Source organism: Phoenix dactylifera, unplaced genomic scaffold, assembly GCF_009389715.1.
Source record: "Phoenix dactylifera cultivar Barhee BC4 unplaced genomic scaffold, palm_55x_up_171113_PBpolish2nd_filt_p 000723F, whole genome shotgun sequence".
NCBI lineage: Eukaryota > Viridiplantae > Streptophyta > Magnoliopsida > Arecales > Arecaceae > Phoenix > Phoenix dactylifera.
Window position 1 is genome coordinate 137,661 of NW_024068101.1, and position 16,489 is coordinate 154,149.

A 16,489-nucleotide genomic window follows, 5' to 3' on the forward strand; every position below is an offset into this window, starting at 1 on the left:
TTTTAACACGGCGATAGAAACATCACATGGCTTCATATATGATTTTTTTTCTAGGATTTTTATATGAACTTTATGGTTTTCTATGAACCTCTGTATAATATCTGCAATGTAAAAATATTGGCCCCTATAATTTTGGCCAAGATAAATCAATGAAGTTTGAGACATCGACTGGTAGGCCAATATTTATGTCAACAAATATTTTTTACTATTAATTTTTTGCTTCCGAAATTGCATCATTAATAAATCTCAAAATCAATATTGAATATAGTTTCAGTCTAATGGTTGGCTAAGTCTCGAGAGAATCTTGGTTCACTCAAAAGTTCTTTATTAATGATATTAACTAAGATAAACTAAGATCTTGGTTCAACTCGATCTCGACAACCACTGAGATAACTAATATATCAAGATTAAAAAACCTTGTGTAATTAGGACTGCAAACCTGCTGGCCTAACCTAAGTCCAACCCAAAGTTATGAATGTAGGTCACACGTTAGACAAGCGGACAAACAAACAAACAAATAGAAGATGGAAATAAAATTATATAAAAAATAATGAAAATATCCACTTTACATGTTGGGTCACTACTCACTATAAGCAGTAGTGCTTTTGTCTATAGAGCTTTTAGCAGTAAAGCTTTCACTTTTAATAAAAATTTATTTGCTATTTGATAACTACATTTCCAAAATTCTATAAAACTTTAATATCTATTTGATGACCAAATTGAGAAAGTACTTCTAGTATCATATAATAATTAATGATATTGCATTGTGCTTTCAATTATCAAACCATTTAAAATATTAATACCCATTATTAGAAAGCATTATTAATTTATAAATTACTTGTTTTGATATTTTAATCTAAATAATATAATAGATGATGTAATTATTTTCTTTAAAACTTCAAATTCACAGCAGCAATGGTGGTAGCGAGCTCTTAGCGGATAGAGAGAATGTGAAGGTGCTCGCCAAACTTGGCCTTCCTCTTTTTACAGCAGAGACGATATGATCAAAACCTCCATGTAATTAACCTTCACGAATTGATTGACAGCCATCGGCCAAGTTAGCACCGCCTAAACTCGAGGGTGCCTCGAATCATTCTGATGGTGGTTTGGGTAGACCCTTTTTGGGATGGTTATGGTGTTGAAGACGAATCCCCAGCTCATTGTGTTATTTAAAAATCCCTCCTTTATGAACATAGAGATTGGTTCTCATTCTTTATGGTTCTTGTAAAGCCAGGAGAGCTAACACAAAGGGGAACAAGGGAATTGGGTTTTCTCAGGAAGGAGATGCGGTGGTTAGGGTCATCAAGAATGGATCTTTGGAGCATTCAAGGCTGGAGGAAATGGACAATGACAATGATGATGGCTTTGGCGAGGGAGAAGATGAGGTGGAGATGCCCATCTCAATAGTGAGGTCGATAATCTAGCTAATGAAGATGTTAGATATTTACGTGCCCACGATCTCTTTAGGTTTAGGATATTGCCTTGGCTCATCGGCAGAGATTTACTTCTTCGGAGACATTTTCAGGCTGATTGCAGCAGGAGGACGGCGTACCTTTGATGAGTCCGTCCCAGTAGCGGAGTTGCGAGCGGCATGGGAGGGTTTCATTTAGATCAGAGTGCACCTAGATACTCGGCGGGTCCTACTTAAGGGAGACTGGACTATAGTGGTCGACTTGATTTGGAGCGGGTGTGTCAGGCTAGATTCGCACTCTCTTGTCTATGATATCTGCCATCTTATGGGAGAGCTGGATTCCTTCCGAGCTACGCATGTCTTTTGAAGGGCGAATAGTGCGGCGGCCTGGGTTGCTTCATTCGTAGCATACCACTCTAGAGCCATCCTATGGGAAGTTTAGAGCGAGTGCCGATGGCACTAGAGCGTGTTTTGCTTTGTGGTTTTTTTAGGTGTACTCATAGGACGCCGATGCATAAAAAATAAAAAGAATAAATAATAAATAAATATATAATAATAATAATAATAATAAAGATGTCAGAAATAATAGTGGAGGGTGGAGTGTAGAGAAGAGGGTCTGGGAGTCCGACAAGGGCATGGATTGGGGGGGGGGGGCGAAGAAGGCGAGGCCCATAAAGAGGGCACGGTAGTCAAAGAAGGGGAGGACAATCGCAAGTACTTATGCATCTTCAAGTCTTCCAACTCTATCTATATGGAATTTTTTTATGAGCATTTTCATTTATCCAGATTTTCATCAAGATAAAAATATTTTTATTTTGTCGAGTAAAAAATCGGCTCAAAAGCTTCAAATTTTTTTAGTTTTTCCATGATATCTTTCTATGTGGAAAAATGGAAAAAATCTTATACCTATCATTAGCTCTTCTTGCATCTTTCTTATTTAATAGTTATGCTATAAAAAAGCATCAATTTTCATTTAACTTTTCATTGTTCTCCATAATAAAGTAATGTTTTTTAAATAATATTCAAAAAATATCACAATAATTCAATAAATTGAATTTTTAGTAAATATCCAGTAGCATATATTACACTGCAGTAACAAAAGTTTAAATTTTTTTGTTATTGGTTATTTTGTCTAAAATTTCATTAATCAATGAATAATAATTTCCAGAATGAGTTAATTTTTTAGGGACATTTGACATCTATTAATAGTTTTGTACCTTGAAGAAATTTTGGGAGATCTTTTCTGCTAATATAAATATCAATTGAAATTTATTTAAGCCTTCATTATCCTCCATATCGAAATACTAGTTTTCAAATAATATTTGAAAAATAGTTTTTAATTCTAACTTATAACAAATTGTTGCAGCTTAATTAGGCTTGGCCTAATAGGGATTAAATATATTCTTTCACACACATGCTTGCGCGCGCGCGCGTATATATATATATATATGTGTGTGTGTGTGTGTGTGTGTGTGTGTGTGTGTGTGTTTTTTGATGTATGGCTGGATCAAGGCATTAATTTTCTTCTTTGAAGAAAGGATTAAGGCATTAATCAATGTATTTCATTTATTTTTAGAGCCAACTAACTTAATTACTTGAAACAAGTTTGAAATCAAGCTTGAATTAAGTTATAATTTAAGCTTGAATCAAGATTCAAGTTTGTATTATTTTTATTCCAATTTAGGATTCTCAAATTGATTAATTGGGTTCATATTCAACATGGTTTGAAATTAAGCACGATTCTAGCTTGAAATAATGATAAACAAATTAGCATGGTTTGAAATTAAGCTCGATTTGAGCTTGAAATAGGGATGAACAAATCAGGCTCGGTCTCATAGTTTAAGATCAAAATTAGTTTGTACCTATTATTGACTAGATCGAAACTTGACTTAGCTCGATAATGGAAAAAATATTGGACACCTCGACCTCGGAACGGACCGACCTTTCCAATCTCGGTATAAACGGAGGTGGACAACTTTGGACCTACCGAGGAACCATTCAACACATGTTGACGAAGACTGAAAGTATCTTGAACCGGATGACTTCGGCTTTAGTTGAGGAGCCAACCAGCCGAAGAGCTATTTGTCACGTTCCAAAAACAACCGACAGTTCCAGCAGCCTATAGTTGTGGCAGCACTGCAATTGGTGCGCGATCAAGGCCATACGCTGCCCATACGGAGCGACGCCCATGCCATAGATGTATATCTGACCACTAGTACACGTCACATTATATTAGGTAACTACAAAAATAAACTCTCCTATATAAAGGGGCAGTCCGAAGGACCTCAAGTATGTAATATTATTCATAGAGAACTAAATTCTTTTGAAATTTCATTATTCCACTATTATTTCTCTATTCTGATTTAGGCATCGAGGGTGCTCCGTCGGAAACTCTCCAACAAGTAGAATTCTTACAGGTCGTCTCCACAGAAGATTAGGGCCCCGTTTGAGGGAGCTTTTGGAGGGCCAAAAAGCACTATCTGGCCCTCCAAAAGTACTTTTGGATGAAAAAAGGTATTTAGTAAAAATTTTGAAAGGTTATTTTAACTTTCCCAGAAAGCTAAAAATAGCTTTTTGGGAGAAGCTCCATTATGTAGCATTCTAAAAAAGCTGTTTGAGCTTTGTCGCAAAGTTATTTTTTTACCAATATACTCATAATAAAATATAACAATTACATACTTTGTTCATTTATAAATCTAAAAATCCGCTGGAGTCCTAACAAAGAACCCTAGCCGTGGATTAGGCTCCCTTCCGTGCAAGAAAAGATATTTTTGTTTCCTATTATTGTATTATACTACAAATATAATACCATATTACATTATATTATAATACATTAATATATTATGTTAAATAATTTAATATTATATTATATTATGGAAAATTAACGTATGCTAATAATTATAGTATTTTGTACCTTTATTATTGTATTATACTATATATAATATTATATTACATTATATCATAATACATTGACATGTTATGTTAAATAATTTAATATTATATTAAATTATTATGCTATAGTATACAATGCTATATTACTATATTATAATAATATTATATTATATTACAGTAATATTATATTATATTATATATTTATGTATTAATATACATTATACTATATTATAATAATATTATATTATATTACAGTAATATTATATTATATTATATATTTATGTATTAATATACATTATATTTTATTATGCTCTATTGTATAATACTATGTAATATCCTTAATGCTAATTTTGCCATACAAAAGTATTTTCTCAGTTTGTTTACCAAACACATGTTAAAGTGTCACAGCACTTTAAAAATGTAACTAAACAGTAAATATTTTTTTATAAAAACTTTACTTCAGAAGGCTCTACTTCCAACAGTTCTACTTCTAAAAGCTCTATTGCCAAGAACTCCTTCAAACAAGGCCTAGTTATCCCATCTCAGCGAGTCGGTCCAGCTTGATTTCTATCAACCTCCAAGTCATCTAAGTTGGGCTTCAATTTCGATTTGGATTCAGGAACAATACTCATCACGATTAGACACCTCATAGTTCAAAATTAATTTCGGCGAATATCAGCCATCGCCAGAAGGAAAAATTTCGCCGGCAAAATCCGTCGAAAAGCCCCACGTTCTCTCGCGTCGCGCTCGGCTCCCCTCTCACGTGCCACTTCACTTCGTCACGTGCCCCGGAGTCCTAGCAAAGGCGGGAGAGCCCGCCTGCCGAAACTCGCACGAATCCAGTGTCCCACCATACGCATTTAGAAAATCCTAATCCATCCTCCGCGGCATCTTATTATTATCACAAGGAAATCTCTTTCCGCCCAAATGATGCCGCTTAACCGGTTCCCAGTATACAGCTTAAAACCTACCTACATAAAGTTTGGGAAGGGCTTCTCGTCGCCGGAGATCCGAGCTCGAGAGGTCCCAAAACCCTAATCCTGAGTCTCCGATCCATTTCACGCGCCATCGTTCGCCCCTATGGGGATCTAGGGCTCCACTTAGAGCCATCGTCATGGCCATTCCTCCAGAGAGAGCCATCGCGGAGGTCGGCAAGCGCCTCTCCCAGCCTCGCCTTAACAAGGACGCTCTCGTAAAGCTCCTTAAGGTACGCATCGACTTCCCGAACTCTAGACTCAAGAAAAACCTAGCCATTTCTATAGTTCGATGCTCTTTTCTTGTTTTGTTTGGATATTTGTCTAATACTAATGTTCGTTTTCTTGATCGCTTTTATGATTTGTTTTGAAGTGAAATGAATTTATTCCAGTGCTTTATACGCTATTCTGGAGACACTCAATGGGGTTGGATTTAGAATGAAAACTTAGTATTAATTGGACTGGGCGTGAGGGAATTGGGTGGTGATTTGTTGATAGAATAGAGGAAATATAGTGAGAGAACGACCATCAGGTGTATGCGCGATAAGCTGTAATGTAAGTGGGTAAGAGTAACTGGATTTCGCTCCAATATCCGTTATTTCTTCATTTTGCTGTAATGTGAAGTGAATTGGCGAAGAAAGGCAAGTAGTTTCAAAACAGTATGGTCCATAACATAAAGTGGTAGCAAGATGTGCTATGCCTCATTATGAACGGTAGCTGGTGTTGCTGGGAGATAATAATGAGGAAGATAGCTTATCTCGTGGTAAGGAATCCAGAAGACTGAAGCACAGTAAAGGCATTCTTGATGCCATGTTTGTTTCCAAGAAAGAATGACAAAAATCATTTAGATTATTGAATGCCTGACAAATGCATGACCAAAGAATCGATGACAGTGCTTGGGTTTCGTGATGATTTATGGTCCCAGAGACAGCTGGTGGAGTTAAGTTCTCCAAACATGAGGAGTGAGAGTAGGCCGAGTAGTATCACAACCTGGGTTTCTAACAAGGAAGCTAGATGAAGAAAATACCAAGATCAGATATACGGAATTGATGCATAATGTAGGAGACCTATCTAGTACTACTGCTTTGTATTTATTGTTTTCCTTTAAATCTTAGTCAAATCAAGCCATGCTAGTTAGTAGGGCACCTTTGCCTTCTGTAATAATATTTGCATTTTTTCTAGTGTTATATTTGGACTTCTTTTGAAAAATAAGGTGGGGATGCCAGCACCAGTTTTTGAAACTTGGACCTCGCCTCAGTGGAGAGGGATTCCGTCGAGCTGAGCTAAGGCTGGCTGGCTTGCGAATTTTGATTATCTGTATAATTTCCTGTATAAATTAGTGATAATGGGTGCTTATGTTAGTTATTAGTTATTGCTTGAAGTTTTTGAAGTAATGTTTCACCAGGACAGGTCTAACATTCCTCATTTTCCTAAATCTTTTTTATGCAGCAAGCTGAAAGCGCACTATCAGAGTTAAGCCAGTCTGCTTCTCTACAGATTGCTTTGGAGCCCATAATTAATTCTGTAGTTCAAAACAACTTGCTTCAACATAAAGATAAAGATGTCAGACTATTGGTTGTGGCTTGCCTTACCGAAGTTATCCGGGTCCTGGCACCTGATCCACCTTTCAGCGATGAAATATTTAAGGTGAAAAATCCTTCTGCTAATGGTCCTACTGCCAACAATTTATATTGTTTTCTTCACTTTACTTTTACATATAAGGTCTCCCTTTAGTATGGCCTATGATGGCTATCATGCAAAATTTGTGTCTCGTCCATGATACAATGCTCTGAAAACTAGAACCAGCAGTTGTCTGGATGGATTGTTTTATCTAACTTTCTCTTGCTGCACCTAATTTGCAGGATATTTTTAGACTTATTATTAGTACATTTGTGGATCTAGCTGATACCTCCAGTCCATATTTTACGAGGAGGCTAAAGATATTGGAGACTGTTGCTGCCCTCAAATGCTGTGTTATAATGCTGGAGATCGGTTGCGATGATTTAGTCCTGGATTTGTTCGAAGTTTTTTTCTCTGCTGTGAAGTAAGGTTTCTAAATTACTGAACTTTTCTTGATATAGCATCTATTCATTTTTTTTCCTTTAAACTAATTTTTTAGTTTTTGGTTTTGCATTTTATTCCCTGGAATTACAACTTAAAATGCAAAATGTCCTGGTAATGATTTGTAAAAGTCAATCCAAGTTTGTTTGGTGCGCCTTTTGCATGCCAAGGACTTGAGAGCTATGTGCTATTATGGAGCAGGCCTGCAGATTTTAGCTCTTCAAACAAAAAGTTCCCCGACCGAATTCCTAGTGGGAAACATCTTTTTCTTGTGGAACTAGAATTTCAGAAAAAATGTTTTAGCCTTTTAGGTTTCTTTTCTTAGGACATAATAAGAATAACTTAAGGATCGGGCATTGCAAATTTGATGCTCTTAAGAAGTATCTCAGGAAACATGAAAAATTAAGAAAAACTATGGTTTGGTTCTTAGTCTTTATCTTGGTGCCAAAATAGTTGTTGGCTGCTAGAGGTGCCTTCTGAAGAAGGCTCATTCAGGTTAACAGCCTCTGCCTGTATTATTTTAGGAAGGCTCGTAATTATCCCCATTAAACCTTACATTTGTTTCTGCATATTTTACCAGATAAAGTCACAATGTCATAACATTCATCATCCCAGTAACTTTTGTTTGGTTTCTAACTGAGGTCATTTTTTGTTTAGACTGATTTTCCATGAAAATGGAGAAAAACTACTTGATTTACTTTTCTCCTTGTGGACATTTCTAAAGCAAGTTCTTAAAAAACTCTAGGGCCCCGTGATCTAGCTTCTTTCAAATTCTCACTTTTCTGGATTGAAATTTTCCTCTTAATCAAAAGATAAGGTAACAGCTGTTTCTTTCTTCTTCAATACAAATCTGTGTCTCTCATCTCTTTTATATGTTTTCTTGCTAATAGTCAAATGTTACATGCATATTTAATAAGCGTTTCATCCTCAGTGGCTTACTGATACATGATTTGGTTGTTCAGAGATGGTCACCATCAAAGCTTATTTCAGGCTATGCTGTCCATTATGACAGTTATTCTAGAGGAAAAAGCTTCTCAACCTCTTCTTGATGTGATCCTGCAAAACTTGTTAAAGGAAGAAAAGGTAAAGATCTCTAATGGTGCAGAATTACCGCATGAAGAATCTTCGGACATGTTCTGTTCTCTTCATAGCAAACTAATTAATTAGAAATTGTTAAATTTGCTTTTATGATGGAGATGCTGGATGCTAAGCCCTACATCAACAGAAAGTGTGGTGTCTGGACTTGATGCTGGAATATACATGTATTCATGTATATTTGAAACTGTACTAGATCAATAATTTTTCTGTTTTCTTCTTTCTTATCTAATGTAATAAGTACTTATGTCTCTTTATATGCTGTTTTATGTAAATGAAATGATATTTGCGTTGATTTGGATATGGATGTGTGGGAAGCAAGTATACTATACATTGATTTTCCAGAGAAGAACTTCATTTACTTTCTTTCACTTTATTTGTGATTCAAAGCTTAAAGAGTGCTCATATGAGTTGAGTAATAAATTGTAAGTGGCCGAGTTGAAGAGGGCAATAGTGATAATTATGAAATATAAAACTAGTGCTAAGAACTTAAAAAATCTATTTGATTTTAATTCCCTTTGCTTTTGTTTTGTGTATGTGGCTAAGCATCACTCACATGAGGTTATGACGAAAAAAGAACTATTGCCTTTCAATCTCAATCCTTTAGGTAGTTCTAAGGTCTCTCATCTGTCAGATCAAATTATTATTATTTTGGTTTTTCTCTAGTATCAAAAACTTGGATGATTCTCATATGATAAGTACTACTGTGTTTTATTGATTGGCAATTCAACATTCTACTCCTTTAATGCAAGGATGCAAAATATGTGAAAAAATATAATATCTTAGAAGGCTAATTATAGGAATATCTCCAAAAATGCCCTTTGAGTAAATATTGCCTTGTGTACTTCTGTTAATATGCTAAATAAACATCTCTTTAGCATTTCTGTCCTTTGAGCAAATCTGGCCTTATGTACCTCTGCTTGTTCTAGGCAAATCTGGCCTTATGTACCTCTGCTTGTTCTAGGCCAATTGAACATCGCTTTAGCACTTGGGGTGCATGAATGAAAATGATGCCTCCATATCCAGCCCTATCTCTGACAGGTTGCTTATTTTCTTTTTTAATTTTAAATAAGACATTGTCAAGTCAAATAACACCAAATTGTTTATGCTCAATGTGAGAATAGTTACCCAGTTTATTTTGAGCATGTATATTAGGAACATACATCTCCATTAACTTCTATAAACCTTGTATTTGTTCATGCCTTTGCTTGCATGCTTTGAATTGGCTTTAGCAGGGAGAAGGATGCACCAACAATGATCATCAATTCCTCAATCTTCACATTGATTAGCAAATACCTTGTCATGTCTACTTGCAAGCAAGCTTATGTGTCAATATATTATTTATCATATGGGCTCTCAAACTTAGGTCAGCGGTCTGTAGCTAGGTGCCTAATTACCATATAGAGTAGCTTTGAGCGAGTGAGAGCCTTCATCATGTACTGTTTAGAGTTTTCAGATTCATTTAAAGGCTATAGATCTTGATGGGTCACTCCCTAGTTTCATGAGATTAGAAATCTATGCTCATAGCTAGACATTATTCACCACTAAATGATGCGAAAGAGCTGTATTTGAGGCTAATCCTGAAAATTAACCTGATTATTGTATATATCACTTAGTTTCTTTATTTTGTGTCTATTATGTTTCTTCTTTTTTCCCTGGGATGATTCGGTATCAAATGGTGGTAGCTGCCAGTCTATCAGTTGGAAATGAAATTCTTTCATATTTATCAAGCTCACATCTCAAAGATTAATAAATTAAGAAGTCTTAACCCATCACTATGGGTCAGTTTCATGGGTAATTCATTGCAAGAATCAGAGAGACATGAGAAAATTCTAAATGGGATGGGATTCAGTTACACAACTTTAACCCTCCAATATTTTCATGCTCAGAAATTTTAGCTGAAACGTTTGGTTGCTTTAATCATCTGATATCAAATGCGACACCGAAACCCTTTTTTAGGCTTAATTTGTTTGTCCGAAATGTTTGGTTGCTTTAATCGTCTGATATCAAATGCGGCACCGTAACCCTGTTTTCGGCTTATTTTTTTTGTCCTGGTCAAACTATTTATCTAAAATGCAATGATTATGGGAAAGCAAAAGTAAGGGTGAATTTGGTGTCGCTTAAAGGGAGTCCTTTTGTGACTTTTTAAATTAAGTGCTTTCTAAAACGTAAATGTTTGGTAAACATCATCTAAGAAGTGCTTTTCAAATAAGGACAAGCCAAAACTGGCTTTTAAGAGAAGCTAGAAAATTAGCTGCTAGCTTCTGCTCTTGCAAGCTTGTTCCTTATGTTTCATATATGGTAAATTTAATTCTATATTCTATGATTGTGAAACACTAAATATATAAAAACAAACATTTTATTTGAGAACTTAAATGAAGTATTTTTTTGAGAATGACTTTTTGAAAACCTAAAAGCAATGCCAAACATGTCCTAAAACTAAAATCTTACAGTTAACATGGTGAAATCAGAATAAAAAAAAAGTTTTTATTTTCTTCACCAAAAATCAAGCATTGGTTGTGTTAGGTAACTTATATTAAAGCTGGATGAAGAAACAAATATGCACGCATTAAGTTTTAGGCTAGGCATATAACAAAATAAAAGAGTTTAAATTTCTATGGCAATTGTACTATTCACAATTTGATTCGCCTTTCATTCCCTCCTGCCTCGAGAAAAGAAAGGGAACTGCTTGCTGCCAATGGAGATTTAATTGTTTGTCTGGCCCAGCATGAGAACTCCAGGCTGAGGACAAAGCATAGCCAAAGGCAATGATGGATCTGCTGAAATGGAAGTTGGAGGTCCGGCCTTGAACCAAGTGAGAGCAAGAGCGGGATTGTCATATTCTTTCATAGGACCCTTTTTTTTTTGAGGTCCAATTTGGTTCGTGAATAAACAGGACCAAACCAGAATAGTGTCCTTGTAATTCACTTTATCAGCCAAACTACTCTTTTGACCCCACTAATAAAGCAGGAATATAGTATGGATGTGCTGATCCCAAATTTACTACTTGGCTTGGCTTGTTTGCACCCCTAATGGTAGGCTTGGTAGCTCCGGAAAGGTATGACCAGACTTTTCATATCAAAGTCATGAAACTTTTGAAAACACAATGAGCTAATCAGATCCATGTGTTACATATTTTTCTTAGGGTTTTGCTATAGCATTTTTTTAATATTTTTTTTTAATTTTTTACAATGTGTTGCTCTTCTAATTTTTTAACATTCTATGATCAACTTCATATTGGTTAAAGTGTAAATTGCATTTTTACCCTTAAGTTTAAGAGCATGAATTGTTATGTTATTTAAAATTTAAAATCCTTATATTTCACAAAGGAAAGGCGGTTTGTTGCATATCTGGGAAAAACTGCTTAAATGAACTGTTTATTTACACTGATTGCTTATTTGCAGGGAATGTCCTTCAGGCTTGCTGTTTCTATCATTCAGAATTGTGCTGGGAAGTTGGAGCCCTTGATTCGGTGTTTTTTAACATCATCTATTTTGAACAGGGATGCTTCGACATATGAGCTTAATAAATACTACCATAAAATTATATTGGAAATATTCCAGTGTGCTCCCCAGATTCTTATTGCTGTCATCCCGAACTTGACTCAGGAACTAATAGTATGTAATCCACTTACTAAACTTGAACCAGAAATTGTTCTCATTTGTGGGTTGCATCTTGGAAGCAAGTCCTTCGTTCTAGTCTCTTCCCTCAAATCCTAATATAATCTGTGTTTTTGGCAGACTGATCAGGTGGATGTCCGCCTAGAGGCTGTTCATTTGATTGGGAAACTTCTTGTCCTCTCAAATCTTCATTTTGGTAACGAATACCGGTCAGTTTTCGTAGAATTCTTGAAAAGATTTTCTGACAAATCTGCAGAAATTAGAATTGCAGCTATAGAGTGTGCTAAAACATGCTATATGGCTGATACATCTAGGAGTGAAGCACGTGATATTCTCAGTGAGTATTTGGCTGTTGATTTTTCACTTTAAATGCTGTCTTACAATGTTTTTAAATCTGTTTTGCAACCATTGGCAGCCGCACTTGAGGGAAGGCTATTAGATTTTGATGATAAAGTGAGAACACAAGCTGTAGTTGCAGTCTGTGATCTGGCTAAAGCTAACTTAACTTGCTTTCCATCTGAACTATTATTGAAAGCCCTAGAACGACTTCGTGACAAGAAGGTGACTATACATTCAAATAATTCAGTTATCATTTCTTTACAAGGAACTAACTTTTATGGTGCCTGTCCAAATATTTCTCACAGGTTTCTGTTAGAAAGAGTGTGATGCAAAAGCTATTGGAGTTGTATCGGGCTTACTGTATTAAGTGTTCCAAGGGGCATCTCATGCTTAATGATAAGTATGAACAAATTCCATGCAAAATATTACTTCTCTGCTTCGACAAAGATTGTAAGGAGTTCAGGTCTGGTGGCTATTTCCTTTCTAATTTTAACCTCTATCCGGTTTGCATTGCCCTAACGTGAGATGTACAATGTTACAGGCCACAAAACATCGAGATCATATTTGCAGAGGATTTATTCCCATCATCACTTCCTATAAAGGATAGGACAGAACATTGGATTGCTTTTTCCTCACTCTTCAAGCTGCCTCATATCAAGGCTTTAAACTCCATTCTATATCAAAAACGAAGGTATTTATACCTGTGTGCTGTTCAACCTCAATGCTATTATTATTTATCTATTTATTTTTGACAAAGCATGACTGCCATCAGGTTGCAGATGGAATTGCAAGAATATTTGTCTCTTCGAGAGAAGAAGAAGGTGCACTGAAATCTCTTCATGGGAATAAGATGCAAATGATTGAATGCATTGAGATAACACTAACCCACATTCTTATATATTATTCTTTCTTTTCTCTTTCGATTTGATGTTATGACTTGTATAAGCACTTAAATTAGTTTCTTTGTTCTTTTGTACTGTTGTTATGTTTAATCATGTACACCTCACTATTGTATTTATTAATATATCTGGCAAAAATTTAAAATTTGTTCTTTGATTCTTAAGTATATGTTTCAGGCTATCATTCTCATCTTACATACTAAAGCACATTGCCTTAGCTCCTTTGGCCCTGTATCTCAAAATACATGTTATTGTTGAATGTAAATTGGCATTTCCTTTTTTTCCTGCTTCTGCTTTTGAGTTTGAAGCACATCTTAGTATTAAGTTATTCATCCTCTTCTCTTTTATTGTTGTTGTATTCGACTAATTTTTAGCCTCGCTTGATTAGATTCATGTATGTTTCTGCTAGCCTTCTTTTCACTGACCTAGTGATGTGTTCTTTGTTAGTGTTTAGCACAAGGGCTAGCAAAATCTTTTTCTTTGTCTTAGGCATCTTAGAATCAGTCCTAATCTGATATGCTTTAATCTGACCTATAAATTATTTTAGTCCATGAGATGTGATATTCATGTCTATCCCTAGAAATCTAGAACAATGTAAACGATGTCTTTGCATAAGAACTGTCATGACTCACTTCTTGTTGACTTCATGATGTTTTCAGTTCTGTTCTTTGTTCTCTTCAAACTGCCACTAACTAATGAAAGTGGATTCTTGTTGCTGCTTTAATTCTTTATTACTCCTTTTAGTTCTTTCTTGCTGCCATCCAATTTATATTACATCCACATTTAAAGTGCCCTGTTGCACCATCTTGCTCTATATGCACTGTTCTTATAGATACTGCCAAAGTAGAAGCTTTATGAGCTAAGTTCTGGTGTTTGAAATTATTTTACCTTGGCTCATCTAGTGGTGTATTTGTCTAGTACAGATAGGAGTGCATGGCACACAACTAAACCAGCTGAGCCTTTTTTTTTAATTTTTTGAATCACAAAAGTTGGTTTCCACTTTTCTTCTCCCTAGAAACCTTAATAACATATTTATTTATTTGAGCTTGCATATTGCAACCAGAGGCAGAAAATAGCTTGAATGAAGGACCATTCCATTATTTGAAGAGTTGAGAAAGAGTTTGCTCTTTTCCTTACTTGATTCCATCATGTAAAAACTCATTTTGCTCGCAAAATTTTTTATGATTTGTTTTTACAATGAATGATAGATAAATGAATTCTATCATAGTTTTTTTTTTATCCATGAATTAATTAGAGCAACTGAGCAAGTGTAAGTGCATTGTAATTGATATACCGTCAAATGAGGGACAAAGTAGGCTCTTCTACTAAGTAAATTGTTATTTTTGGAAAAATATAGAATTTTATTTTATTTTGAATTTTTATTCTGATGATGATGCTTTTTTACAAACACTCACTACTTACTAAGACTCGCATATTGTTTAGATGCAAAAAATGGCATTGGCTAGCAGATGGTTTCAGGTGCTAAGCAAGCATTGTGTTGGGCTAGTATCAACACCCGATATGGGTCGGCACCAATCTGTCAAATCTTTTGCAAAAATTTTATGGTTAAAAAGGAATTTCTAATGTTTTTTCATTTTTCTCTTTTTGCTTGTCATGGAAAAACAAATTTCTTGGCATGGCACAACTTGATAGGGCAATGTCCAGCATGCCTCATGGCACTAGCACTTCAATCCTTGGTCTAGCGACTCTTAGCATTGTTGTTATGCATGAAAATGGAATGCATGTATCTTGCTGTATTGGTGCAAGTCGAGTGTAGTTATATATGGTAGACGAAACATGTTTGATTTTGATCATCTCTAATACTATAATGCAAACTACTTTAGTCATCATGCATATTCTCCAGGCCTTGTCCATGCTGAAGTGCTGGCATTTTTTTTCTTCTAGGCATTTTATATGTTTTTACTTTAATAATAGTATACTCCCATTCAAGGTTTGCTGGATTGTATAGGGCTCGTACTAGCTGGTGATCGGTTCGGTATGGTACGGGTCTGTATCTTATCGTGCAAGTATACCAAAATAGAGAAAGGGAGGGGGAGAGGAAAAAAAGAGGGAGGAAGAGAGAGAGAGGGAGGGAGGCAGGAAGATAGAGGGACTCGCCTGGCTGGGATGCTGTCAGATGTTCGGATCCAGAGGCCTTCGAGAGAGAGAGAGGGCTTTAAAGCGGCTTTCAGGGCTTCGTGACAAGGGAGAGAGGCTAGATTAAGTGACAAGAGCTTCGAGCAAACCCTGAGAGAGAGAGAGACTGGAGGAGTTGGGAGGGGGAGAGAGAGGGGAGGCGATTGTTCGAAGTGTCAGGAGAGCCAGAGGGGAGGGGGTTATCGTCTTGTTCGTGCCATTGAATCATGCCGGTAACTGACTGGTTTGGTTCAGTACGCATCGAATGCCTCGATAAAAATGGGAGTGCATTATCAATGTTTCATCAAATGACCATGACCATCTGCGTTTACCTTTTTGTGCATTGCATGTGCTCAATACTAGTGAGCCCGTAAGCATGATTATGTTGTTGGTAGCTTGGTTCGCCGTACAGGGCCGAACCGGACGATACACCCCATATTGTATTGTACCAATACCCGGTATGGAAGGCCTATCGACTCTCAGTATACTGAAAAGATCTCGTATCATACTGTATCAACATAGTTGCAGTGTGGCACCGATACGGGGTCTGGTACTGAGACGGCGAACCTCGGTTGGTAGGAGGTAATCATTGAGAACTGTATTGCCCTCTAGTTCTATCACACATGGATATTGCACTTGTTCAACTTGCAAAACTTCTTATTTGTTTTAATGGACAATTATTCTTCATTTATCGTGAAGACTTTTATAGTCCAGTTAAATTGCTGAAAGAATGTATAAGTAGCTCATACCTATATTCTTAATGTTTGATAGTACAATATCAATGCAATTGTGGATCATGGTCAACAAAATTCAGAATACATAGAAAGAAAATATAATGGGCTTAAGAGGTCTTTTACAATTGTAACTAGACAACATGTACATTTCCAATAGAACAATGTGTTAAAATAATTTTAGGCCATCAAGGTATGCTAAACCAACCTGAATTCGGGGTGCACGGACCCAAACAAGTGCAATATCAGGTTGGTAAGGGGTCAAAACCGGCCCGAACTGAATGGAACTACCTAGTTCTACTTGCTTCGAAGTGGTTTGTTGTGGTTAGGC

At 36.0% G+C, this 16,489-nt stretch overlaps 1 protein-coding gene across 1 annotated transcript in view; it reads left to right on the plus strand.

Annotated features, from left to right (window-relative positions):
• Positions 1–5,265: 5,265 nt before the first annotated feature.
• Positions 5,266–16,489, plus strand: part of LOC103704389 (sister chromatid cohesion protein PDS5 homolog A) — a 37,555-nt gene continuing 26,331 nt past the window's right edge. The window contains exons 1-10 of the mRNA XM_008787655.3: positions 5,266–5,510; positions 6,727–6,924; positions 7,140–7,321; positions 8,301–8,421; positions 11,838–12,050; positions 12,174–12,390; positions 12,469–12,614; positions 12,698–12,855; positions 12,934–13,083; positions 13,165–13,213. Coding sequence (XP_008785877.2) covers positions 5,418–5,510; positions 6,727–6,924; positions 7,140–7,321; positions 8,301–8,421; positions 11,838–12,050; positions 12,174–12,390; positions 12,469–12,614; positions 12,698–12,855; positions 12,934–13,083; positions 13,165–13,213 — 1,527 coding nt within the window. The 5' untranslated portion in view covers positions 5,266–5,417. The remainder of the gene's footprint in view (positions 5,511–6,726; positions 6,925–7,139; positions 7,322–8,300; positions 8,422–11,837; positions 12,051–12,173; positions 12,391–12,468; positions 12,615–12,697; positions 12,856–12,933; positions 13,084–13,164; positions 13,214–16,489) is intronic.